General features: G+C 32.8%; 3 protein-coding genes and 1 pseudogene across 4 annotated transcripts; 3 read left to right on the plus strand and 1 right to left on the minus strand.

Moving 5' to 3' along the window:
• On the plus strand, nt 1–1,346 carry LOC18053819 (annotated as a pseudogene).
• A 5,179-nt stretch (nt 1,347–6,525) lies between these two features.
• Nucleotides 6,526–10,753, plus strand: LOC18053820 (signal recognition particle receptor subunit alpha). Of its 2 annotated transcripts, none has more exons than XM_006453536.2 (10): nt 6,526–6,833; nt 7,345–8,332; nt 8,434–8,518; nt 8,632–8,727; nt 8,875–9,027; nt 9,113–9,220; nt 9,553–9,672; nt 9,946–10,071; nt 10,188–10,271; nt 10,421–10,753. In XM_006453536.2, exons 2-10 carry the CDS (start codon nt 7,365–7,367, stop codon nt 10,544–10,546), a joined length of 1,866 nt encoding a protein of 621 aa, XP_006453599.1. In that variant the 5' UTR covers nt 6,526–6,833; nt 7,345–7,364; the 3' UTR covers nt 10,547–10,753. The 2 variants fall into 2 exon arrangements, with proteins under 2 accessions (XP_006453599.1, XP_024048207.1); XM_024192439.1 differs by having other exon boundaries at nt 6,670–6,750; nt 10,421–10,546.
• A 2,360-nt stretch (nt 10,754–13,113) lies between these two features.
• LOC18053821 (aspartic proteinase CDR1) lies at nt 13,114–14,644 on the minus strand. The gene has a single exon (XM_006453538.2). The coding sequence runs from the start codon at nt 14,542–14,544 to the stop codon at nt 13,192–13,194; it is 1,353 nt and encodes a 450-aa protein (XP_006453601.1). The 5' UTR covers nt 14,545–14,644; the 3' UTR covers nt 13,114–13,191.
• Nucleotides 14,645–15,943: 1,299 nt separating this feature from the next.
• On the plus strand, nt 15,944–17,000 carry LOC18053823 (early nodulin-like protein 3). Its single transcript, XM_006453539.2, has 2 exons — nt 15,944–16,219; nt 16,576–17,000. Exons 1-2 carry the CDS (start codon nt 16,045–16,047, stop codon nt 16,911–16,913), a joined length of 513 nt encoding a protein of 170 aa, XP_006453602.1. The 5' UTR covers nt 15,944–16,044; the 3' UTR covers nt 16,914–17,000.
• The last annotated feature ends 1,088 nt before the right edge of the window (nt 17,001–18,088 follow it).

Below are 18,088 nucleotides of genomic sequence, written 5' to 3' on the forward strand. Positions count from 1 at the left end.
ATGTATCAGAGTGGAGGAACCCATGCACAAATTTTCCAGCAAACATCAACCGAACAATATAAAAAACAATTCGGTGAAGCACTTTACGGAGCTGGATCGGATCTTATCAAAAGTGAATTAAGTGCTTATGGCGACAAGCTCCTGGGATCAGGCTCAGCTTTTGTGCATAGATAGCAACGTATGTCACAATTGCACATAAAGTTTCAGCTTCTAATGAATTAAGTGCTTTTCCAACTTCCAAGAATGTTCTAATGGTTTTGAAAAGGTTCTACAGATTGGCAGATATTTCTCCAACCCACGATATTATTTTCAAGTGAACGATCAGTATGTGCAAAATAAGCTGAAAGTGATTCTGTTTCCATTTTGACACAGGGTAGGTGATTACCAATTTCTAATTGATCATTCTACTATTTCTATGGGCTTAGCTATCATCTGCACTGATTGATTCTTTGAAACTTTTGCAGGGGCATTGGATGAGAGCAACTGAGACAGTTAAAGGGAAGTTTTGTTACAAACCGCCAATTGATGATATAAATGCTCCCAATCTGTACATTCCATTGATGGCATTTGGTACTTTTGTTGTTCTCGCTGGTTTCTTCCTCGGTATAAATGGAAAGTAAGTTCTTATATATATTCATATATTTTATTTTTCGACATTCTATGTATTGCTAGACTAAACAGAATTTCACAGACTTTTTACACGTTCTAAAATACAATATTGAGGCCAATGAATACCATATAACTGTAGTTTAATATTTAATTGCTATTAGACACTAATGTAAATTTTAATTAACCTTAAATCCGTATTATAAAATATGGAACCCTGCCCTAGAGGACTCATATATGCATTACTTGGTGTAAAAATTTTGTCAAACGGTTCAAAGCAGCTAACTAAACATTACAGAATATATAGTTTCACCTAAATTTGAATATTCTTGAACGTCTATGTTACCTCTTTCAGATTTAGCCCTGAGGCTTTGGGTGTACAATTTACAAACGGATTACTTTGCTGGTTATTCCAAGTCCTACTCATGGAGGCGACGTTGCACATGTTAGGCGATGGAGAGATACTGTTACTCGACGTCGTTGCCTACAGCGGATACACCTTTGTCGCGGTTTCAATTGCCCTAGTGGCTAAAGTTATTACTTGCGGCTATTGTTATTATGTCGTTAGTGTGTGGAAAAGCTTTTGCATGGGAACGTTGTTTGTGAAAATCCTGAAGAGGATTTTAGTTGCTGAGGTGAGAATCTGTGAGAAGCATTCAAGCAAGAGGCATCATCTCTTGCTTTTGGTTGCCATTGCTCAGCTTCCATTGCTGTTTTGGCTTGGAAATGTTGGTGTTTGATTATTGTAATTAATTTGAATTCGTGAGTGCTTGGTGTGGCTTTTGGAAATGCCATTAGTGATTTTTTTTTTTTTTAATTCTAAAAGCCCTTATCAAAGTTTTTTCGTCGTGTTTCATTAATTTTGGAAAAGAGATTTTGGGCTCTTTAGAAGCTATTTTGTCTTTACTCCTAAAAGGCTATCTAATATCATAAATGCACTAATATAATTTTATTAATTTGAAAATACCCATATATAGATATATAGTTATTGACCAACCATAACCGTTTTTACTCTTTTAGATAGAGAAACATTAGTTTTTGAAAAGTTTAAAATTTTATTAATGAAAGTTTAGATAATAAAACGTTTCAAAAAAAAAAAAAGATAATAAAACTAGTGTTTTGATCTTGTATACTAAAATAGGTAAACTCAAAATATTATTACATAATAAAATTCCCTTAACTAAAAAAAAAAGAAAAAAAAAAGGACAAATGGCACTGGAGAAAAATAATAAAACCTCCATGTTATCCAGTTAATCTTACTCCCTTGATGTTTTGAAACACATTCATATCTCCATGGGTGTCAAATTTTTTGCTGATCTTATTAGTTTGTCTTCCATGGTTGTTAGATATTAACCATATAAATACACTTAATTATTTAATTAATTGAAGATTTTTAATCATATTTAATTGAAAACTAAATTTAGAGTTATCCAAGAAGGCAATGGAATTGTCATAATTTTTTAATTAATTCTGAATTTTTTTAGAATTTGATAAAAATTAAATGCGCGAACATGCACACACATACATTATTTTTATTGTTTCAAATACCCTCGTCTTATTATTTTCCAAAAAAATAGTATATGTATGTTTATTTTGTATTCAATTTTTTAATTAATTCTAGAAAAATTTTCAGAACTAATTAGAAAATTATGACAATTCCCTTACTTTTTCAAATAATTTTGCGTTTAATTTTTCAATTAATTATAACTAAACAATTATTAAATTAATTAAATAATTAAAGGTATTTATATTTCCAACATCAAAACAACCACAGGATTTGGCTGTATTTTAAAATATTAAGAGATTTGAAAAATTATGACAACATGGCAGCCTTGCTCTTTTGTGTGAACCATTTCTTACCAAAGCAAAATCGAATCTTCTTGACAAATCTTTACAGAAGAACTAGTTTTATATGCCGTCTTTACGAAAGAACTAGTTTTACATTGAAACACTCTGTTCGTAAACCAAGTGTTATTGAATATTGAATTCAAAAACAAAGGAAAAATTTTTAGTTTCCTCCAATATTTTCATTTTATAACCATGTAATATATATTGATTGAACAAAGAACTGAGAATTATTAAGTCAAGATGGTGGATTGAAATTGTAAATTTAGTGGATGAAGAGGAAAATTGCAGCCTAAAACTAATAGTTACAAAAATTGTGAATGATAAAATACAAGCATGAAAAAGAATTTTATTATTTGGGACAATGACAATTATGTGAAGGATCGGAAGTCTTCAAATTGTTGTGAATATAAAAAGTTGCAATATATGATTCCAGTCTTGTGAATAAACGAAGATTAATTAATTAAACAGGTTTAATTAATTAAATAAGTTGACCTTGACCTTAAGATTGCCTAGTTTAGGATTGTGGTTAGGGATGGCAAATTGTGGGCTTGGGCCGGGCTTTTCGAAGCCCAGGCCCAAGCACACATCATCCAAATAAAGTTCAGATCCTTCAAAAGTTTGTCCAAAATCGGAGGGTCGGGCTTGGGCCGTTGAAATTAATTATAAAATATTTTTTAAATTAAGAAAAAAAATTTAAATTAAAGATAATCATCTAATATATAATAGAATAATAGTCCAATACATAAAATATTAGTAATACAACCTAATAAAATAACAATTATTAATATAAAAATTAAACTAATTTAATATTTTGAGTTTTTTTCTTTTTTATTTAAATTGAATTTATTTTTTATTCATAAATTTAAAAAGCCTAGGCCAAGTCCAGCCTTTTTTGCTAAGCCCTTGTCCATGCCCAACATATGTGGGTTTTACAATTTTTGGGCCCATATACAGGCCCACCCAGAGTGAGCCGGGCTTTAGGCCCGGACTTTTTTGCCACTCCTAATTGTGGTTTCTAATTAAATAAGCTATTTTTACTGTGTGAATACAACAAGCAATTGATTGAAAAAGCGGATTGGTGTTTAATAATCTATGGTGTTGTGATTGCTGTGAGTTTGAAAAACAGTTTATATGCGTTTGGTAAATTTTATTACAAATGTATTATTCATTATATGGCCAAAACTACTTTACATCATGGGTTTGGTACCCCACTCGTTTGTCATTTACCAATGTCAGCGTTGGATTTTATCTAACAGCTACAAAAGATACACATAGAGAATTTGAGCAACCTGAGAAACCGGTTAGGAGCCGGTCACCTGGTGGAAAACAACTGATTGGAAAAGAGCACATGTAATCGATTAGAAGTTTTTAAGTTTTTTGACAGCTTACCCATTTAAACAAATAACAAACCGAGATATGCAGCTAATGGTTGCAAACAACTTTTTGCAAGGGTGCTAGTATTGGTTGGACTAAGATTGATACAAATTTCTCATAATTATGTCTTAAATATTTGCAAATGATCAGGTTATGTATTGCCAAACATAATATATTCTCATTTTCTACGTCTTCATGCCATTCTCTATTTTACAACCAAGCCTAACATCTTATGCCCATTTATGCTTCTTCATGCCTACCCAGCTCCCACCAACTCTGCAACCTTCTAGAGCTGGTCGAGTAAAGCACGTTGTTGCCGAGAAATCTCTTCACTTCCGGACCTAAAACCTTTTGTTTTGCTGCTTCCATCAAATTTTTTTGTTGAAGATACTGAGGAAGAAAATGCACATTTTGAAGAAAAACCCATTTGTTGTTGATGGTTTCTGAATAAGAACTCATGGCGTGGATCAGAGAATGGTAGTTTAGGGATGTAAGGAGAGGAAAAGTCTAAACTTCCTGATGAGTTGTGGCGCTTTGGTTGTGGCTGAAGCAAGTGGCTGTGGTGGTGATGGTGTTCCTGGTGCAGAGGATAAGCACTCAAAGGCAAAAGAAAGTTTGGATTTTGACGATGCTAAGACTGCACTTGTTGGTGATTCATAAATATCTGAGGATCAAAAAAGCATCTTCAGCCTGTTATCCATTTTCTAAATATTAAATCTCAGCCGTTAAATATCTTTCTTCACAATCTAAAGGGTCATTGGCTATAAGACAAATGATAGGGGTACCAAACCCATGATGCAAGGTAGCTGGACCCTCATTATATAAGACAAAATAGACATAAGTTTAAATTACCTTTTATTTTGTTTAGTATATTTAATGATATTTAAACATGCATTTTTCTTTTTAAAATACGTAAAAATATATAAAGTGAAAAAAAGAACTCAATAAATTTATTATATATAATATGATAAAAATTCATACTTGTACATACTTAAGATAAAATAAAAAAGTAATTTGCATTATATTCATATTAAATTTGATGCAATAAACACCATAACTATAGAAAAAAATATAAATATATTGGATATTAAAAACCATGGTTATGACATTAATTTCATAAGTTATGATTAATTTTCATGTGAAATTGTTAAAAGTTCAAAAAAATTTACATAATTATATACAAACCTATTTTTATCTTATAATAGAAAATAAAAGTAAGATATAAAAAAAATATGAACTTACTAGATCAAAACTTTGATACTAGAGAGAATATATAGTAGTTGTCGCAGTAATTTAATTGTGGTGGTAATATAATATCTAATGGTCTAATATTATGGTGTATAGGAAAATAAGACATAAGTATATTATAGTGTATGGGAAAACAAGACATAATTATTTTTTTAAAATATTAAGATTATAATATGAACTTTAAAAAAGTATAACAACTTAATTTATAAGCTACTTATGAAAAAATGACTATCTACTTGTTTTTAAAAGTTACTGTAAAAAAAAAAAAGTTACGGTCAAGATAGAAAAAATACTATGCATGCGTTTAAAGTTATGGGTTAGACACTATTTCATATGTATAACTGTATTATTAATAAAAAATAAATTTAACATAATTAATATAAATAAATGTACAATCAATAAATAAGTTTTAAAATTATCATAAATCATTAAATATAAAATTAATTTCTTTAAAAACTTAGGAAATTTACAAAGTAAATAGATGATATTTTTCTTAAAATTTGACTAAATTTTAATTTAAAAATGTATTAAAATTAGGTACATATAATTTTATAATGTAATTGTTTATATATATATATATATATATATATATATATATATATATTTAAAATAAGTATCAAATAAACTTTTATTATTTTTATTTTTCTAGATAAGCTACTAAACGTATTTTTACAATTCTCATTTTTAGACATCAATCTAAAAGTAAACTGTGAAATATATTTTTATTTTTATCAAAAACTAATCATTCTTGTTCTATAAACAAAATCAAAAACACGATATGAAAAAATTACCAAATGCATCCTAAGCTTTCAATAAAGGAACCCAAGACTTTTATTGACTATAATGTCCCCTGACTCTATAAACCTAAAAGTTGGCCTCAAAATTTTATATTAAATAGAAAATGATATTAACATAAATGTAATAATATATATATTTAAAATAATTTTAATATTTAAAAAATATTTTAATATTTTACAATCTATTAGACCTATTTTATTATATTAAAGTAATATTTAATAATAAATAGAAACATAATTTTAAAATAAATAAAAATAAAAATTATTTTGAATATTATGCAAAAAATAATTTTAATATTGTTAATAAGGAGATATTTTATTAATTTTAGAATTTATTTAACCTAAAGATTTATTTAAAATCTGTATAATAAATACGAGTATATTATTTAAATAAATGTAATAGCTTTAAATTTTAATATTATTTTAAATGTTAAAAATAATTTAATATTATTAGTCCACTATATAGATTATATTTTATATTAAGTTTTTATTGGTTAAAAAATTTAAAGTTAATTTTTAACTATTATATTTAAATATTATTATGATTAAAAAAATTCTATTAACTATTTTTTAAAAATTTAATAACATATATAATTATTTTTTCGTATTTTGAGAATATAGATGTCCTTTTTCTCCAAAATATATAAATATCAATTTGCAAAGGAATGTTGTCGGAAGCATAGCTGCCCGATGGCGGCGTGGGCTTTACTAGTTACTATTCACCGTCCAAACAAAAAAAAAATAAAAATGAAAATCCTAATATTATAAATAGCACATTATTTTCAACTTTCCCTTTTAATTTCTCTCACTGACTCTCCAATTTCTCCTTTGATTTTTTTTTTAATTTTTCATTTTTTTGGTAGAATAAAGCAGACAGGTAATTAACTGACTCCTCGAGTCTGACGAATCCAAACTCCTTATTCCTTTTAATGTCCTTTTGTCTTTTAATTCCTCGAAAAGGTATGTAAATCTAATGATCTTTAATTTCAAGATTTTGTTTTGATTGCTTTTGGTTAGAGACATGTAATTAAATGTTTAATCGGGGGAACGATCGTTAGAATCGAATCAAAAAATTGTCAAATCTGATTTGTTGATCGACTGTGCTGGGATTTTATTATTTTTTTGGTTTTTTTATAGGCGAACTTTTAAAATTTCAGTTTGTAGATATATATATATATTTTTCAATTCAATATTGAAATCGTAGGAATTTGTAAGTTTCTTCTAACCTAGACCTGTCAAATGGTAGTTTTGGTGTTAGAGCCTGATTTTTGCTGCATCTGATTGGTTATTTGTTGTTTAGGTTTCATATTTTTGCTGTATCTGATTAGGTATTGAAGCTTTGGTTGTTGCGGCATCTGGTTGTGCTTTTGGTGTGAAATTTTATATTTTTGCTGCAATTGATTATGGCTTTGGTGTTAAATTTGATGTCCTTTTCTTTTCTTTTTGTTTTTTCCCCACCTTCTCTTTGCAGGTATTTTGTGAAACTCCATAATGTTAGAGCAGTTACTGATCTTTACTAGAGGAGGGTTAATCCTCTGGACATGTAAGGAGCTAGGCAATGCTCTGAAAGGATCGCCGATTGACACGTTGATTCGGTCATGTCTTTTGGAGGAACGATCTGGTTTAGCATCGTTCAATTACGATTCTGCAGGTGCAGCATACACTCTCAAATGGACCTTTCATAATGAGCTCGGCCTGGTGTTTGTTGCCGTGTATCAGCGTATACTCCATCTGCTCTATGTGGATGATCTGCTGGCCATGATGAAGCAATCCTTTTCAGAGATTTATGATCCAAAACGAACTGACTATTCAGATTTTGATGAAATGTTTAGACAACTTAGGAAGGAGGCAGAAGCTAGGGCGGAGGAGTTAAAGAAATCAAAGCAAGTTACTAAGCCTATGAATAACCTTAAGAAGCAGGGAGGACAGCTGCAAAAGGGTGGATTTGAAAGGGGAAGTAACAGGAGTGGAGGTGGCTCGGCAAATGATGACGGGGATAGTGATAATATGAGAGGCCGTAAATTGGAGAATGGACACTCCAATGTCGGCAATGTTGAGATTGAAGAATCTAGGGTAACAGGTGTTGCTAACGGTAAAGAAAATACTAGTTCTAATATTGGGGCTTTTGATGTAAGTAAGTTACAGAAGTTAAGAAATAAAGGTGGTAAGAAAACTGATACTGTTGTTAGCAAGGGTTCAAATCCAGACCCAAAGAAAAAGATAACAAAGAAGAACAGAGTTTGGGACGATTCGCCTCCAGAGTCCAAATTGGACTTCACGGATCCTGCAGGTGGAAATGGCAGTAATATCGAGGTTGAGGCAGCAGATCATGGTGAAAGTATGATGGACAAGGAAGAGGTTTTCAGCAGTGATAGTGAATCCGAAGAAGATGAAGAAGTGGGTAAGCACAACAAGCCTGATGCTAAGAAGACGGGCTGGTTTTCATCTATGTTCCAGAGGTATTTTTCCTTGATGACTCAATTTGGTTGATTAATCTCTTAATAAATCTGTTTGTTAAAAATATGTTCTATTTATTAAATTGTCTTTATTTTTAACCCAGTATTGCTGGAAAGGCAAACTTGGATAAGGCAGACCTTGAACCCGCTCTGAAAGCTCTCAAGGATAGGCTCATGACCAAGAATGTTGTATGTATCTGAATCTTTTACCTTTTTCCTCTGATGTTTATTAGTTTTTCTTTCATTTGCTATTCTGATCATTCTTAAGAAGTTGTTAATGGACTTGAGCACTGACATTTTAGGCTGAGGAGATAGCTGAGAAACTTTGTGAATCAGTTGCAGCAAGTCTTGAAGGCAAAAAGCTGGCCTCATTTACAAGGATTTCTTCAATTGTGCAGGTATTTGATTTTTAGTTTCCTCTAATATTTGAATTCTCCGATTTGTCTTCTTGCTTTTTGTTTTTGTTTTTGTTTTGTTTTTTTTGTTTTTTATATTTTATTTTATAAGAGCAAATGAGCAATATCATACTAAAATTACCACTGCAGGCTGCAATGGAAGAGGCTCTTGTTCGCATTTTAACTCCTAGGCGTTCCATTGATATATTAAGAGATGTTCACGCTGCCAAGGAACAACGGAAGCCATATGTAGTTGTTTTCGTTGGTGTTAATGGAGTTGGGAAATCTACCAACCTAGCTAAGGTTAAGCTGATCATCTTGATAGATTTTGGGTAATTTAGGGCATATTTTCTGATCAAGCTTGCTAATTTCAAACTTGTCTATGCAGGTAGCTTACTGGCTTCTTCAGCACAAGGTCAGTGTTATGATGGCTGCATGTGATACATTCCGCTCTGGCGCTGTCGAACAGTTGCGAACTCACGCACGCAGGCTCCAGGTATGACTATGACATTAGTTATTCTTTCATGGTTATTAGCGTCTTCATTGGTTTGAAAATAGGGTAAACTTCAATATACCACATTCTTAGAATGACAATCTTCAATTTACCCCCCCAAAAGTGCGACAACGTCAATTTATACCTATTTACTATTAAGAAGAAATTAAAAAAAAAAAGGTCATCAATGCACCCCCCATTTGTCATCATCTTCTAAATGAAAATGGGGGTAAATTGAAGTTTTCAAACTTCTGGATAAATTGAAGATTGTCATTGGAATTGAAGTTTACCCTTGAAAACATACATAATCACTTGTTTCTAATGGTGCTTGCCAGGTCCCTATATTTGAAAAGGGCTATGAAAAAGATCCTGCAATTGTTGCAAAGGAAGCTATCCAGGAGGCCACACGCAATGGCTCTGATGTTGTTCTTGTTGATACAGCTGGTCGGATGCAAGTAATCATCGAATATTATCTGTTTTTATTGCATATATATTTGCATACTGTCTGTGAGCATTTTGTGAATATTATCACTTTTCGAGGTATGTGGAGCTTTGATTGTTTGAAACGAAAAGAAGCAAAGTGAGCAAGCAATAAAAAGACCCACTTATACTGGTGTTATTGGGATTTGCTTTAGTGATATCTAAGTTGGATATTGATTTGAAACCTATGGTTTGCGTGCACATTTCTTACTCCTCTTCTGTTAATATATCTATATTAATATTATTAGGATAATGAGCCGCTGATGAGGGCACTGTCAAAGCTTATCTACCTCAACAATCCAGACCTTGTCCTGTTTGTCGGAGAGGCTCTAGTGGGGAATGATGCTGTTGATCAACTGTCTAAGTTCAATCAGGTTGGTTTCGTATTCAGGATTTTATATGTTGCTTTTACTGTGCCTATCTGTTAACGTTATTGTTCTAAAATCTCCAAATATTTTATGATCACGATCATCCATTTTTCTTCTTGCAGAAATTAGCTGACCTGTCGTCTTCTCCTAATCCACAATTGATTGATGGGATATTGCTCACTAAATTCGATACAATTGATGATAAGGTAGGCAATTAACTCTGCCTATTCACATCCATGCATGTGTACACAAGAACACACAAACCAACACTTAGGCCAAACTGTTGGCTTGTTCGATTGGTTTTGAGTATCTGTGAGTTGTTTTCGCTTGCATATAATTGTAGTTCATGCTGCAGGTTGGAGCAGCATTATCAATGGTCTATGTGTCGGGAGCTCCTGTGATGTTCGTTGGATGCGGACAATCGTATACAGATTTGAAGAAACTGAATGTCAAGTCAATTGTTAAAACCCTTCTGAAATAAGTGATGTCTCAACCCAGTTATGTGCTATGTTGTTCTTGAACTATGTGTTGCCATGACCCTGTTACTTTTGTTGGAGGGGAAATCAGTCCCTTGCGGTTGTAATTTTATGTTAAATGTTTTGTACTGTATTTGTGCCTTCTCTTGATGCCTTGCGTGCATGTGTCATTAATCAAAATTTAGTGTCTTGAAAGCATTTCTATATGTCAATCATCAAGAAGCTCGGAGTCAATTATGTGGAAATACAATTGTTTGTTTACTAGGTCATGGGCTACATTATTTGGTTCTGCTGAGCTATAATGCCTATGATAGACAAATCATTATGACTTTTACCAGTAAAAATCACTTGGACCAACAGCCAAGCAGAACCGAGGAAGAAACCTGTATAAGCAAATGTCCCCGGAGAAGCAAAAGGAAATGCCAAATCAGCCCCACCAGCTAAAGGAAATGCCGTCGCTGGAAAACCTTGAAGATCTCGATTGATGTCCCCGGAGAAGAAGAGATGCCACGCCGGCCCCATTGGGTATCTCGACAACAGTCCTCCCTTCAGGGAGTTGTTCTATCTCTTTACGAAGTGTTTGATACTCGCTTGGGACTAGCCAAGTTAGTGTAGCGCCAGAATTGACAAAAACTCCGTCGTCAGACCTGGTATCGTTTTTCTTGAAAAAATTTGGATCAATATCAAGCATTTTCTCCCCAAGGCCAATTCCTTCAAGGGTAACATAATAAGATCCATCCATGACATTGATTGGAGTTGAATCATCTTCAGGTATTGCTCCTTCACCTAATACTAACATGTTATATTCATACTCAAAATAATTTAATCTACCAATGCAATATGAAAATTTTGAGCCATCTACAAGTGATGGTGTGCTGGAAGTTGGTAGGCCAAGTCCAAATCACAGCCAATGGTTCCTTGTGAGTCACGACCCCGTGTGTATCGAATTTTGTACGAGCATTCATCAGAAAATGCACTGCAATCATTTGTGCAGTAACTGGAGTCGCAAGGCAAAGTGGCGTATGTGAGTGATTTAGAAGGACCAAAAGTTGTTGCACGACATTGTTCACAAGGCTGACATTTAACCATATGAGGCTACTTCCGGTGTCCAACACGGCGAGCTGTGAACAGGTGGCTGACCGATGGGGAAGTTTACTTAAAATATAGGAATAGTAGAGATTCCGGGATGAAGATGGGCTCGAGTGTCATGAGTGCTTTGAGATGATTTTTGGGACAAATGAATGGAACAAGCCACTGACGTTTTTATAACGCATTCAATATTTGTGCTTCAATGGCGAGATTAGGGTTGTATAAGAGAGATTCTCGGTGAAGAAGCTTGGTGACTAAGCGTTTTGGTTTCGGCGCAGCGCTTGAAGTGAAATTGGTGTTTGCGAAGGGTAAGAGTACGAGGGAAAGAAGTAACACAGCATGTGAACCTGGCACGGCAGCTAAAAAGAGGATTTCTTTCTTTTTAATCTTTTTCTTCCCCCTTTTTGTTGAATTCTGCAAAAGGAAATTTTTATGAACTTCGTGGCATGAAATTTTAGCCTGTTGATAGGGCATGTTTGTGTTTAAATACATAGATAGAAGGCAATAAAAGATATAAGAGAGAGGGTGAAGCATAAAGATTATGAAGATAGATGGATATTTTTTAAACTGACCCTGTGGGAGTGAAGAGAAAGATTGTGAATAAGGGAGAAGATTAGGTTCCTCTTGTGGTTATTATATCACAGATAATGGAAGTTAATATATATTCTTCTCAACAAAGGAATCCTGTGCTTGATGATTATTAGACCAAATATATATATCAAGTAAAATTTTAATGTTACGATATCATAGATGCGCATGTTATAAGATGGTCAGAAATAATTTGGCAAATTAATTGGTTGATTTACGGTAAATTATAAGTAATTTACTGGATGCCTTCAACTTCAAATAACATTTTATTGAAATATATAAAAGAAATCGTTTCTCGCTTATTTAGTTAAAATTCCTATTTTAGTAAATCTTAATAAATCAATAAGAAAATATATCAATCAGATTTTGTATGGTTGGAATTAATAGGCACCTCGTCATGAAGCCAGTACAGAATTGTATCAACTCTAAAATAAAATTTAGGATAAAAGTAATAATTTTAGGTGGATTCAATAAATAAATAAGAGACTCAAAAATCAAGCAATTAAGAAATTTGTCAAAGAGTACTATATTTGTGAATTCAAAAAATCTCACCCAATAATTCTATCATGTAGCGCTCTTCCTCTATCTTGATTCCCCCAGTAACACATATTAAAAACAATTATTACCCAAAAAGAAAAATATAATAAATCAAAGCATATTTTAGTCATTCAGTCAAGAATTGTAAAATGATTTCCTTCAACGAAACAAAAAGATTACGCGCATTTGATGATGAGGTATTCAATCAACTATGCTTATGCGAAGACACAATATTTTGAATATTGCAAAATTTTCGTGCGTCTTGATCACACAAACACACACACACACACAAATAATGACACAATAACACACACAATGTTAATTTTAGGTAAAGGAGCAATACTTGCTTTAGAGGGTCGACTTTAATTAATCAAAATATTTCCTTGAAAGACATTTTTAAAGGGCTATGGCGTGTTTGTGGGTGCGTGTGTGTGTATCAATCATCAGCAAGAAGCTCGCAGTCAATTCTTTGGAAATACAATTGTTTGCTTACAAGGTCATAAGCTACATTATAATTCTGTTGAGCTATCATCCCTATAATAGACAAATCTTTAAACCTTTCACCATTAATATCACTTGGACCAACAGCCAAGCAAAACACAGAGGAAGACTCCTGGTAAAATACACTTTCAGCATCAAGAACCAAATCAGCCCCGCCAGCAAAATGAAATGCCATCGCCGGAAAACCTTGAAGATCTCGATTAATGTTCCCGGAATAGCACAAATGCCACGCCGGATCCATTGGGTAACTTGGCAATAGCCCTTGAAACAGATCTTCGACCTCTTTGCGTAGTGTTTGATACGCGCTTGGGACTAGCCAAGTTAGTGTAGTACCAGAATCGATGAAAACTCCAGCATCAGACCAAGTATCATTTTTCTTGAATAAATTTGGATCAATATCAAGCATTTTCTCCCCAAGACTTATTCCTTCAAGTGTAACATAATAAGATCCATCAATGACAGACATTGGGGTTGAATCACCTTCAAGTATTGCTCCTTCGCCTAATATTAACATGTTATATGCATACTCAAAATAATTTAAGTTACCAATGCAATATGAAAATTTAGAGCCAACTTTTTCTACAAGTGAGTGTGTGCTGGAAGTTGCTGGGCCAAGTCCAAATACTCCTGTAAATTGTTCATCGCTAAAATGTGCATTGTTATGGCTACACCCAAATCCTACATCATATAAAAATGTCTTGCCTTCGTCTGATGTCTCAAAGTTGAATTGCTCACTGCCAATGGTTCCTTGTGAATCAGGACCGTTTGTGTATCGAATATTGTACCAGCATTCATCAGGATATCCGCCGCAATCATTTGTGCAGTAACTGGAGTCGCAAGGCAAAGTGGCGTACGTGAGTGATTTAGAAGGATCAAAAGTTGTTGCACCACATTGTTCACAGGGCTGGCATTTAACCCATATGAGGCTACTGCCGGTGTCCAAGACGGCGAGCTGCGGAACGGGTGGCTGACCGATGGAGAAGTTCACGTAAAATACAGGAACAGTAGAGATTCCAGGATGAAGATGAGCTCGAGTGTCATGAGCTTTCTGAGATGATTTTTGGGACAAATAAATGAAACGAGCCATTGACATGTTTAGAGTGCGTTGAGCTTGTGCGTCAACGGTGTCATTAGGGTTGTATAAGAGAGAGTCCCGGTGAAGAAGCTTGGTGACTAAGCGTTTAGGTTTCCCGGCGGCGGGTGCGGCGGTTGTTGAAGTGAAAATACGGGTGCTTGTGAAAGGTAAGGTAATGAGTGAAAGAAGTAATATTGCGTGTGAAGATGGCATGATAAATGGAAATTAATTTGAATTTCTTGGTATGAAAGTTTAGTTGTTGATAGGAGGGAGATAGATACATGGTTGTGTGCATATATACAAATATAGAAGGTAAAAGAGAAAAAGGAAAGAACGAAGCATAAAGATGATGAAGATATAGAAAGAGAGATCTATAAATAGATGATGAAAGAAAAAAGTGTAACAAAGAGAAAGAATGTGAATATGGGACAAGGTCGGGTTCCTCTTGCGTGCATAATTAATCTAAGAGAAAGGAGGTTTATGAATTAAAATTCGCTCATAATATCTGTTTCTCCTAAATAAAACAAAATCTTGTAATTTGATGATAATTATTAGACAAAAATACAAAAGTAATTAAATTTCAAAGATTACATTATCATAAATGCATACGTAGCGCAATTAAGTTCTTTAAAAACATATGGCAAATCGAAAGGATTATAGAAGTAAGCTAATTAGTGGCGGGCTGGCTAATGGTTTTTATTTTATTTTTAGGATAAATAATATTCTCGATTAATTATTGATGATTTGTTGGAAATTCTTAAGATGATTGAACTCAAATACTTGATCTATCAAAATTGAAATATTATTTTACTGAAATATACGAAAGAGAGATCATGCATCAACACTTAATTACGTGCTTAATTATGGTTAAAACGCCTATTTAATAATTCTCAGTTATAAGCGAAAAGAAATTTGGCCAATCACAAAGCACATAACCGCGAAGCTAATGGTGCCAACTTTAAAATAGAACTTCAAATAAAAGAAATTAAAAAAAAATTAATGTGAATTTGATAAACATGACATGTGATGTAAATTCGACACTTGTCCAATATTTATTCCTTTGTCCAATATAACGCCATATTGATTTAAATCAATGATCAATTGGCCATACCAAACAAGATTAAGAACAATTATTAAGACCCATTCCTAAGAGACACACTAATGGACAAAATATTGAAGTATCAAATTAATCATCAAAAACGTCCATTGACATTTAGATTAACTTCATTCACTCTCTTTCTTTTATTTTTGCCAAGCCAGCTCTAATTTTGCTGTCACGTTCCATCTTTAGGCATGAAAAACCATATCCTTATCTTTGCAACGCTCATAATCTACCTCGATTATTCCCAAACTAGCCCTAAATTAAAACAATTCTTACCCTGAGAACCTAATAAGACAGACGACAATTAAGTCATTCAATCAAGAATTGTAAATAGTTCTTCACATGAAACAAGAAGATTTACGTTGTTTAATTATATTTCACACTTCAAACCCAATCAGAAAGTAAATGGGTTCGGCCAAGTGTCATACATGAACTGCTTCGAGCAATCCGAACCTCATCACAAAATCATCTTTACAAATGATTGTTTGCCAAGTGTCCCAAACCTTAGTCTAAACCTAAACCCAGCAACTATAAAGGGCACAACCCTAGGCCACTCTCGTTACTTGCATTGTTCTTCTTCTCCTTTCTCCATCATCATTACTGTCTAAGCAATGGCTTCTTCCAGGTTTTTTATCAGCATTTTAGCCCTCACGTGTTTCTTATTTACCTCTGAAGCCAAGGAAATTCTTGTGGGAGGCAAAGAAAATTCATGGTCAATTCCTCCATCTCCTGACTTTCTCAATCTTTGGGCAGAGAAAACCCGGTTCAGAATTGGCGATTCTCTCAGTAATTTCTCTTCAAATTCTTATACTTTGTTAATCTTATATTTATCTCACTTAGTTTGCTATATATAAACTCTAATTTTCCATCACTTTACTAATATCATATTTCTAATAATATCTCTTCTTCTTTTTTTAAATCTTGTTTCAGTTCATTAACATGGCACCAGAGTCATGGTCTCAAAGTATCGTATTAGAACCCTCATGTCTTGGTTAATTTTTTGGATGTACAGATGATAAATCAGTTGTACTCACAATCCCAATTTGAGATTTTCCATTTCATGCATTTGTTTGCATAAAGATTCATAAATTTTCCCTCACCTTTTATCATCGTACACTAATTTTTTTTTTTTTTAATGTTAGTGTTTAAGTTTGATGGCAAGACTGATTCAGTGCTACAAGTGACAAGAGATGATTATAACAGCTGCAACAAATCAAAACCAATCAAAGAATACAAAGATGGGAACACAAAGATCGAACTGAGCCGATCAGGGCCACATTACTTCATCAGCGGCGCCGACGGTAATTGTGAGAAGGGAGAGAAACTTTTTGTGGTGGTCATGTCTAACAAATTCAAGTCTTTCAATGCTCCGGCATCTGCTCCGGCGCCGGCTCCTAATCAGAACAGTGCTGCTGGCGATGAATTCAAGTTAGGGTTTAAGGGTGTAATAACTCTCCTAGCTGGGTTTGCTTTGTTTTAAGATAAAAATAAGATCTCTTGAGATTTGTGAGATCAAAACTGTGTTTTGAAGATAATTTTTGCTTTGAGATACTTTTAGATTACGTTACGACGTTTTGAGGATCTTTACTTAAATTCTTAAGCTCATATATATTAGGTATTGTGATGATAAATCTTCTTCTGATTACTTGCCTTTTCATGATTTATTTTTGCTTGAAGAGGAAGTTTGGTGATTAAAGTACTTACATGTTAAGCAATTTAAATAGCGGGTTGAAAATTAATTCAAATTGTTGTACCAAAATTGGAATAATTCATAAGAGATCTGCTTCTTTAAGTTCATAAATTAGTTTGATGCAATAAATTTTTTTTTTAAAAAAATTGATTTGACCAAAAAATACCTTTTTTTTTTTTTTAAGGATAAAAATGCCTTGTTAATAAGCCTTAGGTTTTTTTTTTAATATTTTTCTGTTCAAAAAATTAAAAATAAGTTAGTAGGGCAGAAACATCATTTTGTAATTAATTTGTAGGAACATAGATGCTACTTTATATAAATTGTAGGGATAGAAAGGTCTTTTTGTAAAATTATAGGGGTAGAAATGTTATTTTATAACTAATTTACTATTTCTATTAAACTTAACAGTAAAAGTTAATTGAATATCACCCATTTAATTATTTTCAAAAATAAATCTTTTTTTTTTTTAATTTGTCAAAACATATGCCATTCAGGGATAATTAACCCAATATATAATTCTATGAAAAGTAATAATTGTAGTTGTTGAAATGGTAGGTATGCTTAGGTGGGGTTGGTTTTGGAAAGTGTTCACGGCGATTAAAAGGGGATTTTATAGGGGATAGAGAGGGGTTAAGGATTTATAGATGATGTTTAGAGTATTTTCGCAGGTAAGGAGAAATTATTAGATGAGATTCTTGCACGTGAGATATAGAAGAAGAAAAGAAATTAAAAGAGAAGTCTTATTTCCTTTGGAATCAATATGCATCAGTAAGACAGTAACTAGTGTGTGTTTTTTTTTTTAAAAAAAAAAAATTGTCAAATACAAAAATTAATAAGTCTTGATCATATTCGTGATAGGGTATCGTAGAAATTAAAGAGAATAAATGCCTTAAAAAGAGGACAAAAATTTGTAGAAATCCAATTGAAGTTATTTATCAGTTTCTCTTGCTTAATTATGGAAGTTA

Source organism: Citrus clementina, unplaced genomic scaffold (genome assembly GCF_000493195.1).
Source record: "Citrus clementina cultivar Clemenules unplaced genomic scaffold, Citrus_clementina_v1.0 scaffold_1, whole genome shotgun sequence".
In the NCBI taxonomy this organism is placed as follows: Eukaryota; Viridiplantae; Streptophyta; class Magnoliopsida; order Sapindales; family Rutaceae; genus Citrus; species Citrus x clementina.

Bases quoted from the DNA above. Each gene is read 5' to 3' on its own strand.
- LOC18053820 (XM_006453536.2), top strand. From the start codon at position 7,365: ATGTTAGAGCAGTTACTGATCTTTACTAGAGGAGGGTTAATCCTCTGG. The intron at 8,333-8,433 runs GTATTTTTCCTT...TTTTTAACCCAG, and splicing joins TTTTCATCTATGTTCCAGAG to TATTGCTGGAAAGGCAAACT. The intron at 10,272-10,420 runs GTAGGCAATTAA...TTCATGCTGCAG, and splicing joins TCGATACAATTGATGATAAG to GTTGGAGCAGCATTATCAAT.
- LOC18053823 (XM_006453539.2), top strand. From the start codon at position 16,045: ATGGCTTCTTCCAGGTTTTTTATCAGCATTTTAGCCCTCACGTGTTTC. The intron at 16,220-16,575 runs GTAATTTCTCTT...TTTTAATGTTAG, and splicing joins CAGAATTGGCGATTCTCTCA to TGTTTAAGTTTGATGGCAAG.
- LOC18053821 (XM_006453538.2), bottom strand. From the start codon at position 14,544: ATGCCATCTTCACACGCAATATTACTTCTTTCACTCATTACCTTACCT.